This window comes from Microsporum canis, genomic scaffold, assembly GCF_000151145.1.
Source record: "Microsporum canis CBS 113480 supercont1.5 genomic scaffold, whole genome shotgun sequence".
Taxonomy (NCBI): Eukaryota; Fungi; Ascomycota; class Eurotiomycetes; order Onygenales; family Arthrodermataceae; genus Microsporum; species Microsporum canis.
In genome coordinates, this window is record NW_003299165.1 from 788,732 (window position 1) to 801,765 (window position 13,034).

At 50.1% G+C, this 13,034-nt stretch overlaps 7 protein-coding genes and 1 non-coding gene across 8 annotated transcripts; 6 read left to right on the forward strand and 2 right to left on the reverse strand.

Moving 5' to 3' along the window:
• Window positions 1–205: 205 nt before the first annotated feature.
• On the forward strand, window positions 206–2,004 carry MCYG_05363 (conserved hypothetical protein; the record flags this gene model as incomplete). The annotated part of the gene is made up of 4 exons (XM_002845448.1): window positions 206–315; window positions 498–676; window positions 746–1,617; window positions 1,786–2,004. 4 exons carry the CDS (start codon window positions 206–208, stop codon window positions 2,002–2,004), a joined length of 1,380 nt encoding a protein of 459 aa, XP_002845494.1.
• A 130-nt stretch (window positions 2,005–2,134) lies between these two features.
• On the reverse strand, window positions 2,135–3,364 carry MCYG_05364 (glycerophosphoryl diester phosphodiesterase family protein; the record flags this gene model as incomplete). The annotated part of the gene is made up of 1 exon (XM_002845449.1): window positions 2,135–3,364. One exon carries the CDS (start codon window positions 3,362–3,364, stop codon window positions 2,135–2,137), a length of 1,230 nt encoding a protein of 409 aa, XP_002845495.1.
• Window positions 3,365–3,742: 378 nt separating this feature from the next.
• Window positions 3,743–3,813, reverse strand: MCYG_10553. The gene has a single exon. It is a non-coding gene; the product is annotated as a tRNA-Gly (tRNA).
• A 979-nt stretch (window positions 3,814–4,792) lies between these two features.
• Window positions 4,793–6,460, forward strand: MCYG_05365 (conserved hypothetical protein; the record flags this gene model as incomplete). The annotated part of the gene is made up of 10 exons (XM_002845450.1): window positions 4,793–4,913; window positions 4,978–5,125; window positions 5,178–5,326; window positions 5,353–5,582; window positions 5,624–5,702; window positions 5,760–5,818; window positions 5,847–5,936; window positions 5,983–6,046; window positions 6,110–6,234; window positions 6,281–6,460. The coding sequence occupies 10 exons, from the start codon at window positions 4,793–4,795 to the stop codon at window positions 6,458–6,460; spliced, it is 1,245 nt and encodes a 414-aa protein (XP_002845496.1).
• A 144-nt stretch (window positions 6,461–6,604) lies between these two features.
• On the forward strand, window positions 6,605–7,839 carry MCYG_05366 (sterol 24-C-methyltransferase; the record flags this gene model as incomplete). The annotated part of the gene is made up of 3 exons (XM_002845451.1): window positions 6,605–6,834; window positions 6,888–7,209; window positions 7,261–7,839. The coding sequence occupies 3 exons, from the start codon at window positions 6,605–6,607 to the stop codon at window positions 7,837–7,839; spliced, it is 1,131 nt and encodes a 376-aa protein (XP_002845497.1).
• A 267-nt stretch (window positions 7,840–8,106) lies between these two features.
• Window positions 8,107–9,220, forward strand: MCYG_05367 (oxidoreductase; the record flags this gene model as incomplete). Its single annotated transcript, XM_002845452.1, has 2 exons — window positions 8,107–8,741; window positions 8,815–9,220. 2 exons carry the CDS (start codon window positions 8,107–8,109, stop codon window positions 9,218–9,220), a joined length of 1,041 nt encoding a protein of 346 aa, XP_002845498.1.
• A 500-nt stretch (window positions 9,221–9,720) lies between these two features.
• MCYG_05368 (uncharacterized protein) lies at window positions 9,721–10,220 on the forward strand (the record flags this gene model as incomplete). Its single annotated transcript, XM_002845453.1, has 2 exons — window positions 9,721–9,824; window positions 9,854–10,220. The coding sequence occupies 2 exons, from the start codon at window positions 9,721–9,723 to the stop codon at window positions 10,218–10,220; spliced, it is 471 nt and encodes a 156-aa protein (XP_002845499.1).
• Window positions 10,221–11,012: 792 nt separating this feature from the next.
• On the forward strand, window positions 11,013–12,709 carry MCYG_05369 (conserved hypothetical protein; the record flags this gene model as incomplete). The annotated part of the gene is made up of 4 exons (XM_002845454.1): window positions 11,013–11,299; window positions 11,357–11,549; window positions 11,615–11,659; window positions 11,708–12,709. The coding sequence occupies 4 exons, from the start codon at window positions 11,013–11,015 to the stop codon at window positions 12,707–12,709; spliced, it is 1,527 nt and encodes a 508-aa protein (XP_002845500.1).
• Window positions 12,710–13,034: the final 325 nt, after the last annotated feature.

The following is a 13,034-nucleotide window of genomic DNA, read 5'->3' on the forward strand; positions in this document are numbered from 1 at the left end:
TCGTCATCTTCATCTCTTTATAACCTGTAACTACTTCTCCGTCTTCATACGTCTACTCCGTACGCTGGATCAGATATTACATAGCCAGCACCCCTGATGGATCAGGGGCCTCGACCTAGCGATTCCCACAGCACCACGATTGGCCCCCTTTGATCCGCTTTCAATAATTAACAGACGGGCCATAGCAAATGAACATTCGCCGAAAATGTCCCCTTCTGCCTCGCCGCAGCCAGTGGCTGCCATGCCTGGCCTGTTTCTTACTGCTATTTCTTATGCTGGGGTATTATTGAGCGAAAGGGAGAGCAATGACGTTTTGTTAGACGATTTCAATTTCTTCCTGCAGCTTGTTCTTTTGTAATCCTGCTGCCTGAGACCAGGATCGGAGGATCATAAGAGAAAAAGGGGTTTTCTTCTTCTTCCCTTTTTTTTTTTTTGTCTTTCTATTTACGTATTTTCTTTTACCTTGCTTGTTAATCGTGAATATCCCTGTTGATCAGGTTCGTGTCGCTCGCAATGGATCCAGCGACGTATGTTGATCCAAACCTGACGCAGCCGGATCTCTTGGTTCTCAAGTGTTTGCTGCGAGAGATCGAAGACACACAGGCGAGGTCGAAGACGAGTAATGGCCATGCCAATGGATCGAATACAAGCCGTAGCAGACGAGAGATAAGCAATGGTAAGTTTCCTACGGCCGGCTTCTTCTTTTTAATCTTTTTGACCGCGAGTGCTAAGGCTTTTTCCCAAGGAACCGCAAGCAAGGAAGACGCAGAAGACGCAGACGAAGAGGACGTCAAGGACAAAGAGACCATTGAGCACCTGAGAAATCTGAACGATCCAAGACACGATGACTTCGATCCTACCGTCTTTGTCACCTGGGACACACAGCGACTACCGTTCCCTCGTTTTATCCAGCAATGGCTTATCAGGCCGTACATCGCGAAGGCCCGGCGGCTGGTACGAGTGGAAACGGACGTAGCGATGCTAACGCATCTGATGCTGTACTTTGGCACGTCTCTCCCGAGCGCCGTGATGCTATTCTACAACTTCAGCTGGCTGCACGGGGTGGCGCACTGGCTGATGCAGACATGGTACATGGGCACGTACACGCTCATGATGCACCAGCACATACACATGGGGGGGATCCTGAACCGGAAGCTCTGGCTGTTCGACGTGCTGTTCCCTTACATCACCAATCCGCTGATGGGCCATACGTGGAATTCGTACTACTACCACCACGTCAAGCACCACCATGTGGAAGGCAACGGGCCCGAGGACCGGTCGTCGACTCTGCGGTACCGGCGAGACGAGCTGGTCGACTTTCTAGCGTACGTGGGCCGGTTCCTGTTTCTGGTGTGGATTGATCTGCCGGTGTATTTTGTGCAGAAGGGCAAGTATGCGATGGCGGGCAAGGCCGCTGGCTGGGAGGTGAGCAACTATCTGGTGCTGGGCTTGCTGTTTACCATGGTGAATGCGCGGGCGACGGTGTTTGTGTTCCTGCTTCCGCTGCTGGTGATGAGGATTGCGATGATGGTGGGCAACTGGGGACAGCATGCGTTGGTGGACGAGGTCGATCCTACGTCTGACTTTCGCTCCAGCATCACTCTTATTGACGTGCCGGTACGTACTCTTGCTAATCAAAAGAGAATGAATGAAAGAAAAAAAAAAAAAGAGAAGAGCTAACGGGAATAGAGTAATCGGTTCTGCTTCAACGACGGGTACCACACGTCGCACCATCTGAACCCTCGACGGCACTGGCGGGAGCATCCGGTGGCCCTGCTGTCGCAGCGGGCACGGTACGCGAGGGAGCAGGCTCTGGTGTTCCGCAACATCGACTATATCATGATGACGGTGAAGCTGCTGCAGAAGGACTACATGTATCTCGCGCGGTGCCTGGTGCCCATCGGCGAAGAGCAGATCACCATGACGCTGGAGGAGCGGGCCGCGATGCTGAGGCGCAAGACGAGGAAGTTCAGCGAGGAGGAGATTTCACGGCTGTACGGGTAGCTGTTACTGTATATACATAGAGCCTGCATTCAATAGACGGGAATTATAATAGACATTATATACAACAAAAAAAAACCCCATTAATAATTAGTGGTCCTAATAATTAGTCCTTTATATGTGCAAAGAAGGTTCAGAGGCCGAAGCAGTTGGCGTAGAAGGAGACGGTGGCAGGCCAATCGGAGAAGATGCCAGCAACACCAACCTTTCTGGCGAGGACGTCGACAACACGGTAGATGTCACCGTCGTCCTTGATGGCCGCTGCGATGGAAGAGTAGTAAAAGTCCTTGTTGGCCTTGACCTTGTTGAGCGGCCCGGAGCGCTCCAGAGACCAGGTGGTCAGCTTGATGCCGGCCTTCTTCGCGGCGACGGCGTAATCGGAGGGCACGATCTGGTTGTTGGCGTCGAGCTTGAGCAGGGCGTGGAAGGCGGGCGAGAGGGTGCGGATGCCGCTCTGCTTCAGCTGGGCCATGGAGGCGGTGGCCTGCTTGGCGCCCTCGGGGGTGTCTGGGCGGGAGTCGAGATACATGGCCTGGCGGGCGTAGTCTGCGGCATGCGTGTTCCAGTAGTAGATGTCCTGGATGGAGAAGGACTGGAGGAAGACACGGTCCGGGTGGATGCGCGCGGCGCGGTACTCGTCGATGAGCTGCTGGGCGTACTCCTCCTGCGTGTAGTCTCCCTCGAAGGGCATGGGGACCTCGGGGGCCTTGAGCTCGGGCGTGAACTTGAGGCCGTAGCCGTCGACGATGCGGATGTACTCTTTGTGGGAGTAGAGCTCGCCGCAGGTGGAGGCGTAGAGGTCCGTCCGGAACTTCGGGGTGCCGTCCATGTACTCTGCCGCGGTGGTGGCCTTGGGGTCGAAGCCGTCCATCTTGCCGCAGAGGCTCTTGAACTCCGCGAGGGTGATGTCGCTGGTGCAGCAGAGCGCGGAGGCGGGCCTGCCACCGGCCGCGGGCGTGAAGGGCCGGGTGCACTTGGCCGCGAGCTCGGGCACGGCGAGGATGTTGGTCGTGGTGTGCAGGTCGCACTGGGAGTGGCGGCAGACGAGCTGGCGGTCGCGGGTGAAGGCGACGTCGCACTCGAGGATGCCGGCGCCCATGCGGGCGGCCGCTGCCAGCCCGGCCTTGGTGTGCTCTGGGAACTGCAGGGGCGCGCCGCGATGGCTGATGGTGAAGTCGGAGCTGTGCAGCCTCATGTTCTTGTTGCTGGCGCACGACGCGAGCTTCTCCTTCAGCGGGCCGGCGGGCATCAGGCTGACCAGGAAGCCTGGCCGCACGCCGACGTCGACGTCCACGTTAGAAGGGCCATGGCCAGCGGGCGCGGCGGCCACCGTCACAGCCATCAGCAGGACGCTCAGCTTCATCTTGTATCTTGGGTATATTCTGTATATGAGGAGAAGAAGAAGACACAGAAGACACGACAAGACGAGCGACCAAGACGACTATTTAACGTCTTTCTCTCTCTCTTCTTCTCTTCTTCTTCTTCTTCTTCTTCTTCTTCTCTTTATCTCCGTCCAACACATGGAGAAGGCCGGAGTCGTGATTGGGAGCAAAGCGTTCAGGGGTCGAGGCGAGGCTCGTATAGTCCACGCTATACCAACAGCCAATATCAGAACACATAACTAAAGACTATAGACAGTATCTATAACAGCAGGACTAGACAGTATATAACAGCAAGACTATAGCATCTATAAGAATAAGACTATAAGAATAAAGAAGTCTGTGAGCCGGAGCAAAAAAACTGCACCAGCCGGGACTCGAACCCGGGTCCTAACATTGGGAATGTTAGATCTTACCCTTAGACTACTAGTGCGTGCACCAGCTCTATTCACTACGCGGCGGTAAGAGACACCCGAAGAGTGTAAGCCAATGTCAAATGTATAACTAGTCTCTGCTAAAACAGTGGGCTCGCCTTTTTGGTTGAATAGCAACTTTGGGTAGATCGAAACTATGAAGAATACGATTTTGAACCAGGTAGAAGAAATCAGGTACCAGAAACGCTGCGGATGGGCCTAGGATTGGAGTCCCACAGAGCCAGGTCAACACCCTATTTCTTCTGAAGACTGTAAACGCCACCACGATGATAGACCTCTTGATATTTGCCACGAACATAATCCTCCACAGACACAGGGCAATACTTCTCATCCTCAGCAGAATCTTTGCAAGACTTGCGGCATACAACGATGAAATCCGGGTTGCCCTATAAATCTGTGAGCACCGATCGTGCCCGACGAAGGCCATGATATGAAAACTTACCCACCGCCCAGTGAGCTCGTCCCATACTTCCAGGCCAGGCACGTCACCTTGAAGGCGAAGAGTAATGAGACCAAAATCTTTGTGTGCACCATGGCCTAGACATACCCGCAACGGGTTCGTAGAGGGTAGGCTCAGCAGCATCTCCCCTTATACTATGTACGTTATTCACTTGCCTGGTTTGCAAGGTATGCATATTTCTCTGCTATCCCCTGCTCTTCCTTTAGGTACTCCATCCCCAAATATTATTCACTATCGGCTTTGTAAAGGATTTATACACCTATGCTTATACGTATACTTTCTGCTTCTCCCTTTCTTTGACCTTCTCTTGCATAGTTATCTACTTCAAGATTAAAGCCTGATACCCGCACACAAGGGACTGCAGCCCCGACGAACCGGAGAGTCGACCTCACCGCTTGGCAGAGGCCATCGATCGACACGTCCCCCCGAAACCAAGAGGATGAGTCTCGGGCGGAAATGAATTGCTGCACTAGGTGGCCGGGGATGAAGAACTTCCAACCAGTTATCGACTATTTCCAATGCCCGTTTCTTTCAAAACCAAAGGCGGAAGCAAAGTTCCCCTTGGATGCGCATTGACTCGTGATATCAAGACTCATCTTGCTCTCCGGTACGTAGCAGGATTCTTTGGAGCTCCAACTGGTAAGGCACTCAACTCAGAACAGAGAAAGAGAGCAAAAATGTAATTCTGACACATAATACATAGTCACAAATGCGGGAGGCTCTATCACAGACATGTGGCACCCATCCGAGCGTTCGGTTCCTTGGGCCATTTTTTCAGCTGCAAGCTTTCTAACAGTGATTATTGGCCCAATTATTGGAGGTGTTATAGTTAATTATTTATCCTGGCAATGGTAAGCTTACTATACAGATATTATTGAAGCATCGCTAACGGATTTTGAATAGGACATATTGGACATCGATGATTTTGGGTGGCGTTGTTTATATTGCTGCCATCTTCTTTCTACCTGAGACATATCGCACAAAACTGCTGAAAACAAAAGCAGCCCGTCAGGGCCTCGTCGTTCAGAATATTGACTTGGCGAGCCGGTACCGTGAGGGTCTCTAACTATATTTCTAGACGTTTTTGCATACCTCACTGATTGTTATGGCGAATACTCGGCAAGTGCTATAGCTGCCAGTGGTGTGCTTCTCCGTTTATTTGGTGCCGCTTTCCCTCTCTTTGCGAGCAGCTTATATGGAACGCTTGGTATTGGGTGGGGTACAAGTCTACTCGGTTTTATTGCGACGGGTTTGGCACCCCTGCCATGGTTCTTTTATCGATACGGTCCAATCTTGCGAAAGAAAAGTGCTTACCATACTAAACTGGAAAATCAGTTTGAGTAAGCAAGGATAATCACCCATATAAGGCTTTTGACATTTCACCTGAGATGATTACAGCATGGCGGTTATTGGATGGAGTCAATCACTGCCAGAGGTTCAACTGTAGCATAAGGACTGGCTCATAGAAGTCTTTGGCATAATTAGTCCTTATTATACTATTATACTACGATACTACTAATCCCTATATACTATATAGTAACAGTATATGATGACTTTACCTGACGTAAGCACGACTTCCCACAGAAGAACGCACAGTTGACGCTCAACCGGGTTACGCTCTTCTTGCTGCGATGGTTATGCTCTAGGAGATTCGCACGTTGGGTTCTTGGATGCAATTCCATAACACGCACTGGGTGAGGTTGACGAGCTGATGTCGAACCACCCGTTTGACTTCTATGCTTGGTGTCCCAGGGCAAAGCAGGTATGGGCTCGTCACCGGCTAGAGTAATGCTATGTGACTTCACTACTTATATTGCTACTTTGTGCGGAGTAAGATTACTTTGGTAAGGTTATGAACGTTGAACTAAGCTTAAACGCCCCAGAACTTTATGCTGCGCTTGCAAAGTTGAAGTCTCAGGTTCAGATCAGCATGAAGTTTATCATATTTCTGAGTAGGCGGGTTTGATACGTGAGGCTATGTAACGAAGCCTGCTGACCATGTATAGCATTTATATACTCCATACCTCGATCAAAAGTACATCCACGAGGCTAGTTGCACTAAATATTTTGGTGCCGTCTCAACAGGCTTAACTAATTCCAGCAAAGAGGCAATGGTACGATTACGGATGGTTTTTCCCGAGCAGGGGTACTGTGATGTCCGCTACACCCTGTACATACTGTTATGAGCTGCTTACCTCTCAATAAAAAGGAGGTCTTTACCTTTTATTCACCATCAATCTGAACTTCACCCTGTTCTCTTCTAGCCATTACCGCCTGCCGGCTGCTCTCAAGGGGTTTCATTTCTCTTTTCATTCACACTCGGCTCCAATATGGCCGTTCTCCTCAAAGACGATGCTGACCTTGCTTGGACAAAAGCGATGCACGGAAAATCTGTAGACCAGAAGAACGCCTTCTTTGCTATGCTGAATAAGGATAATGTTGCTCATCGCGAAACCACGAACGAATATGTGCAGCGCTGGAAAGCCGCGGATGGCACGGACGCCACCACCGACGAAGCGCGAGAAGAGCGGAGGTCGGAGTATATGGGCGTGGTGAACAAGTGTGTTTTCCTCCTCTTCTTTTCTAGCAGCCACTAATCATTCGATATGGCAGCTACTATGACCTTGCCACGGACTTTTATGAAGAAGCCTGGGCACAGTCGTTCCACTTCTGCCGCTTCACCATCGGTGAGCCCTTTCTTCAGGCAATCACACGCCATGAGCATTATCTAGCCTATAAGTTGGGTATCGAAGAGGGTATGGAGGTGCTAGATGTTGGCTGTGGCGTTGGGGGACCGGCAAGAGAGATGGCCCGGTTCACTGGCTGCCATGTCGTGGGTGTCAACAACAATGGCTACCAAATTTCCCGTGCAGCAAAACACTCACAAAGAGCTGGGTTGGATAAGCAGGTCTCCTTCTTTAAGGGTGACTTTATGGTGAGACAGCCATAACCACCACAATTTTGGACTCCTGCTAACCATGTCCAGCATCTGAATTTCCCCAAGAATACATTCGATGCGGTCTATGTCATCGAAGCGACCGTCCATGCCCCCAACCTCCAGGACGTTTATAAACAAATATTCAACGTCCTCAAACCGGGCAGTCGCTTCGGTGTGTATGAATGGGTCATGACCGACCGATTCGATGCCTCCAACCCAGAGCACCGCGCTATCCGTCTCGGCATCGAACGCGGCAACGGAATCGTCAATATGCCTACTCGATCTGACGCAGTTGCGGCTATCCAGGCCGCCGGCTTCGTGCTCGAGTATGAGGACGACCTTGCCGAGCGGCCCGACCCGGTTCCATGGTACTACCCGATTGCGGGTGAATGGAATCATGCCAGGTCTCTATGGGACATGTTCACGATGTTGCGTATGACCAGGCTCGGCAGAGGAGCCATGGGGAATCTGTTGTGGTCATTGGAAAAACTACGGCTTGCGCCACAGGGGACGGCAGAGGTAGCCAGTGAACTTGCGGCGGGGGCAGATAATCTAGTCAAGGGGGGAAAGCTGGGCCTGTTCACTCCGATGTATTTAATGGTTGGGAAAAAGCCGGGGTCAGAGTAGGGTGGCGTCGTATAATGTATTATACATCCACGGATAAGGGTAGATTAGAACACCCCGGTTGGGATCCAAGACAGGTATATAACCCAGGCTGTCATAGGTAATGCATAACAAGGCGTATTGGCAACCTGTCCCCTGTACATACAGCGTAGCGTCGCCAGGATAATAACTACTCACCAACCACTGTATATCCTGCTATATTAGCCACCCCTCTGCATTGTCGCATCCGCATTAGAAATAATAGGCTCAGAAAACACAGGACACACAGAAATGGATGGCACCATCATTCTCACTGGTGCCACGGGCGGTTTGGGCCAAGAGCTTACAAAGAGGCTCCTGAGGCGGCCCGAGCCGTATACGCTGGTCTTCCCCGTCCGCAACAGTAAACATGCACACACAATCAAACTGCGGCAAATTATCAGTTCCCACGGCAAAAGCAGCCATATAACGAGCATGCCCGAACTCAATCTCGCCTACTTCGACTCTATACGCGCCTTCGCTTCCGATATCAACAATAAGGTCTCATCGGGTGTGATACCTCCCATCCGCGCACTTATACTGAACGCAGCTTTATGTTTTGAGCCAAATGGCCTTCAGTTCACAGAGAAGCAGAAGCAGAGCCAGCATCCACCATTCGAGATGCATTTTGCTGTAAACTATCTTGCTAATGTTCTCCTCTCGCTTCTGCTACTTGGGTCAATAGACCAGCAGCATGGTCGTATTGTGTTTACATCGAGCTGGGCACATGATATCCACAGACCAGAGAATCAGCGTTTTGGACCCAAAAAGCTGTCGTGGAACGTAGCAGACTTGGCACATCCGGATATGAGCAAGCTGGACCAGGACATGATGTCGGAGGCTATGAGGCGATACGGTGCTTCAAAGCTAGCTCTTGTTACTTTTATGTGAGTTCAATTCATTCCCCCAAAGCGTAAGGGCCAAATCAGATATCCCCAGTCCTGACGTTATCACACGTAGGCATACCTTAAGGAGGCGTCTTGATAGGACTCCACATTTGGAAAATATTACCATTGTTGGCGTCGACCCTGGCGCAATGCTTCATGATAACCTAGCGGAAAGGGGCTCACTGGCTGACCGAGCTTTCTTAATTCCGTTGATTCAGCTGTATACGCGATTGATAGCTCGATATTTCTGGCCAAACGGAATGTTCCGCACTGCCGAGAAATCAGCACAGGACTTGCTGAGGGTGGCGCTGGAATCTAAGGCTTCCTGGGCTCATCCTAAGGAGGCATATTTCAACGGAAATGAGCTAGCTGAGACGGCGATAGAGTCGAGAGATTCGAAGAAACAAAAGGAATTATGGGGGATGAGCTTGCGGTATGTCGACTTAGATGAGGGCCAGACAGCCTTAGCAGCTCTCTAAGTACTCTGGATGTCTTCTTCAATCCTTTGGATGAAACTCAGATGAAAAGTGGCTGTAAAGCTTGAGTGTGGTCAGACTATAATGTATGTTCAATATGGCATAGATCAAGGGTATCCTAATCCGCAAGCTTTATGGGATACACCCAAGGCGATTCATCAATTCCTTCTACTCGTGCTTATCCCCTCCGTAGAAACGCCCAAGAAAGGGAAGAAATATGGACAAAACAGAGTGAAAAGGAAGAAGAGTGTATGATTCCACAAGATCTCGCCGTCTTGCTAGAAATCTGTAGTTGTGAAATCTTTTTATACAAAAACATCAAACTCCACAGGTCACCTGATGTCACCTCGTATTACATAATCACTGCCTATTTGTATCGTGATAAAACTACAATTCTTGCGAAGAAAGCCCAGCTCGTCGTCAACTTATCAGTTTTCCCTAGTGAATAAGTTCTCGTCTACAGCATGTTGTCAGGCTAAGATGGTAGGATAATAGCAGGTCCGATGGGAGCCTTTTCGAACGCTACGAAGACCAACTACGAACGCAGATCGAGAAGCAACGAGTATTTTGACAACCTCGTTATCTACGACCACAGCTCAGATGGACTGTATGTCATCGTTAAATTCATGATCATAGGTTTCTTCCAGCCGTCATATGTGGTACGATCGGCCACACGAAATATCAGGTAGCTCCAGCCTCCTGTGTATTCCAGAGCGACTGTGTTTATGGGATTGATATACTACTGGAGGTATTGAAAGCCACGCGCGTTGCCGTTACATACCAGGACGAATTTCAGTATTCCTTACAGGCTGTCAACATCGTCTCGAACATGCTCCATCATGTTGCATTGGAACCGGAGACAGAACACGTTGGGCTCCGTTTTACCGGAATCCAGGAATCCTCGATCGGAAGATATAAGAAGGGGCCTGCGAAGCTGGTCAACCTGAATCTTCAGGGCCACAGTTCGAACTTGATTAACAGCAATGCCTTCTTGGTTGATTAGCCCTCTTGCATGCCCATGCAGCTGGCCATTTTTCGGCGTACGGTCTTCTATTAAAGAAGAGACAAGTTAGAACATCAATCCCGCAGTAACGTTCGAAAATCACTGGCGAAATTCCGTTTCAGTAGAATCCTTAACGACGGTTTCCTATGTACTAGCAGGAATGCCCGATAAGGCCGTCGACAGAGCTCAGAACTTCTCAGCTGGAGTTATAGCCAGCGACAGTAACATCAACTTGACTCATAAGCAACTCAATACATCCAGAGTGATTTAACGGCTCGTTGTCTACAGAGTAATCCAGCTTTGAACTGGTCTAATACATCGGAGTTTTAGCCAACCATTTCTACTTCTCAATTTCCCTTCTATGGCTATCTCCGTCTTGTGAGTCTTTCTAGAAAAAAGAAAAGACGAAAAAGAAAGATGGTAAAGAAGCAAAGAGAGTCTATTATTAGATGTTCTCGAAGACGCCACCACATGGAGAAAAAGAACGACTTCCGAGAACCCGGCGCAGATACGAAGATGAAACGACGAGCCTTTTGGTCGGATCAACCCGCTGGTGGGACTTCGTATCGACAGAGCAAGCCGTCTTGGAATGCAGCTTGCTTTAGTTCATACTCTGGGCAGCATGCAGAGAGGACGGCAGAGAGAGAGAGAGAGAGAGAAACGCAGGGATGCGTCCTTTTCCTAACAGATATAAGAGTTAATTCTATTGGCATTTCTTTCCTCGTGCAGGATGTCCCTTTCTTCTTCGCTTTCTTCCAGTCTGCTTGATCAACTGCACTTCTCTGTACAAACATGACCGAATTGGCCAAGGAGAACGTTGACATTGAGGCAGGCGAGCGAGACGGCGATAGCAGCGACGGCGTCATCCTCGACCTCGCTGTAGCCCACGCCGCTTCTAACCTCAAGACCGCACCAGATGGCCATACAATCCTTCTCCCCCAGCCTACAGACTCCCCAGACGACCCTCTCAACTGGTCGGCTGCTAGGAAATGGACAATCTTGCTCATAATCTCGTTTGCGGCATTCCTGCCAGATTATGGCTCTGCTGTTGGAGCCGTCACCCTCCTCCCGCAGGCAGAGTAGGGCTATTCTAACTTTTCCCTCCCATTTAAGATAGTGCTGACCGATGGTGCTAGGATATGGCATATGACGCCCGACGAGGTTAACCACTCTCAGGCTGGCAACGTCTTCATGCTCGGGATCGGAGGCATCGTCACTGTCATCTCGTCTGCCTACTTTGGCCGTCTGCCAGTGCTCTTCTGGTTCATGGTGGGCGCTGTTGCCACCGCGATCTGGTGCACCGCCGCCCAGTCCTTTGAGTCTTTTATGGTATGCCCATGCGCATACATATATACCGCATAATATAATATATTATACTAATCTATACTCTGTAGGCCGCGCGCATTCTCAATGGCTTCTTCTCTACCGTTGCCCAAGGAGTGAGTCTCCTCGTGTATATACCTACATAGACCTAACTAACAGCACAGGGTGGCCTCATGTTCATCAATGACATCTTCTTCTTCCACGAACACGCCCGGAAGATCAACATCTGGTCCAGCTTCATTATCGTCTCACCTTATCTCGGCCCCCTGCTGACTGCCTTCATCATCAACACTCAGATATGGCAGTGGGCTTTCGGCGTCTACTCCATCGAAACAGGCCTCTGCTTCATCGCTATCATACTTTTCATGGACGAGACCTACTACGACAGAAAACTACCTGCAGAGGAACGACCAGCTCGTGTCTCCCGCTGGAAACGCCTCATCGGCAGCGAACAATGGCAGTCCCGGCACCAGCGCAACAGCTTCAAAGATGCATTTATGCGGCCCTTTATCGTCATCGCAAAACCACCTATGTTCATTTCCTGCACCTTTTACCTTCTAACTTTTGCATGGGTTGTCGGCATCAATACCACTTTAGCCATCTTTCTCGTACCCGTCTACGGCTTCGGACCAAAGCAGATCGGGTTCTTCTACTTCACTCCTGTCGTTGCCGCTATCCTAGGAGAGATTGTTGGCCACTGGCTGCACGACCGCGTAGCTAATTTCGCTGCTTCTCGGAACCACGGCCGCTTCGAGCCCGAGGCCCGCTACCTTGTCATCTGGATAAGTACACCTTGCATCTGCGCTGGTCTCATTCTGCTTGGTTTCGCCCTCGAACGCAAATACCACTATATGCTCGCCTCCTTAGGGTGGGGCCTCTACGTCTTCGGTATCATGATCACCACTGTTGCTACAAGCGCTTATGTCCTCGATAGCTACCCCGAGGCCAGCGGTGAGGTAGCTTCCTGGCTTAACTTCTCCCGCTCCACAGCAGGTTTCATAGTCAGCTATTTCATGGTTCGCTGGGCCGGAGACCAGGGCCCCATTCGTCAATTCGGTGCCATGGCAGGCATCTGTGGCTTCGCCTTTGTACTGCTTTTGATATTCCAGCACTTTGGCAAAAGGATTAGGCATTGGGCTGGCCCTGTCAACTTCAAGACTATCTAATGACAAAAGTTTACTTTTCGCATATTTTCTGTTAAAGGGCGGATTAGCGTTCATATATTATAATTTTGGTGCAGGTGCAGCTGGTGTCATAGATGTATGTACATACGAAGATGTTCAATCTTCCAGACGAATAAAAGAAAGAATAATAAAAGTCCCCACGCTGAAAAGCAGTTCTGATATACTTTTAGCAGCGGCCAATTATTAACAGGGATATCGAGCATCTTCGGCTCTGATACATATATTAAAGCTGTTGGTAAAGTAAGTCACAAAGGAATGATTATCCCCGATAAATTAATGTTATCTGCTTAGCTTCTTACCACAAAAT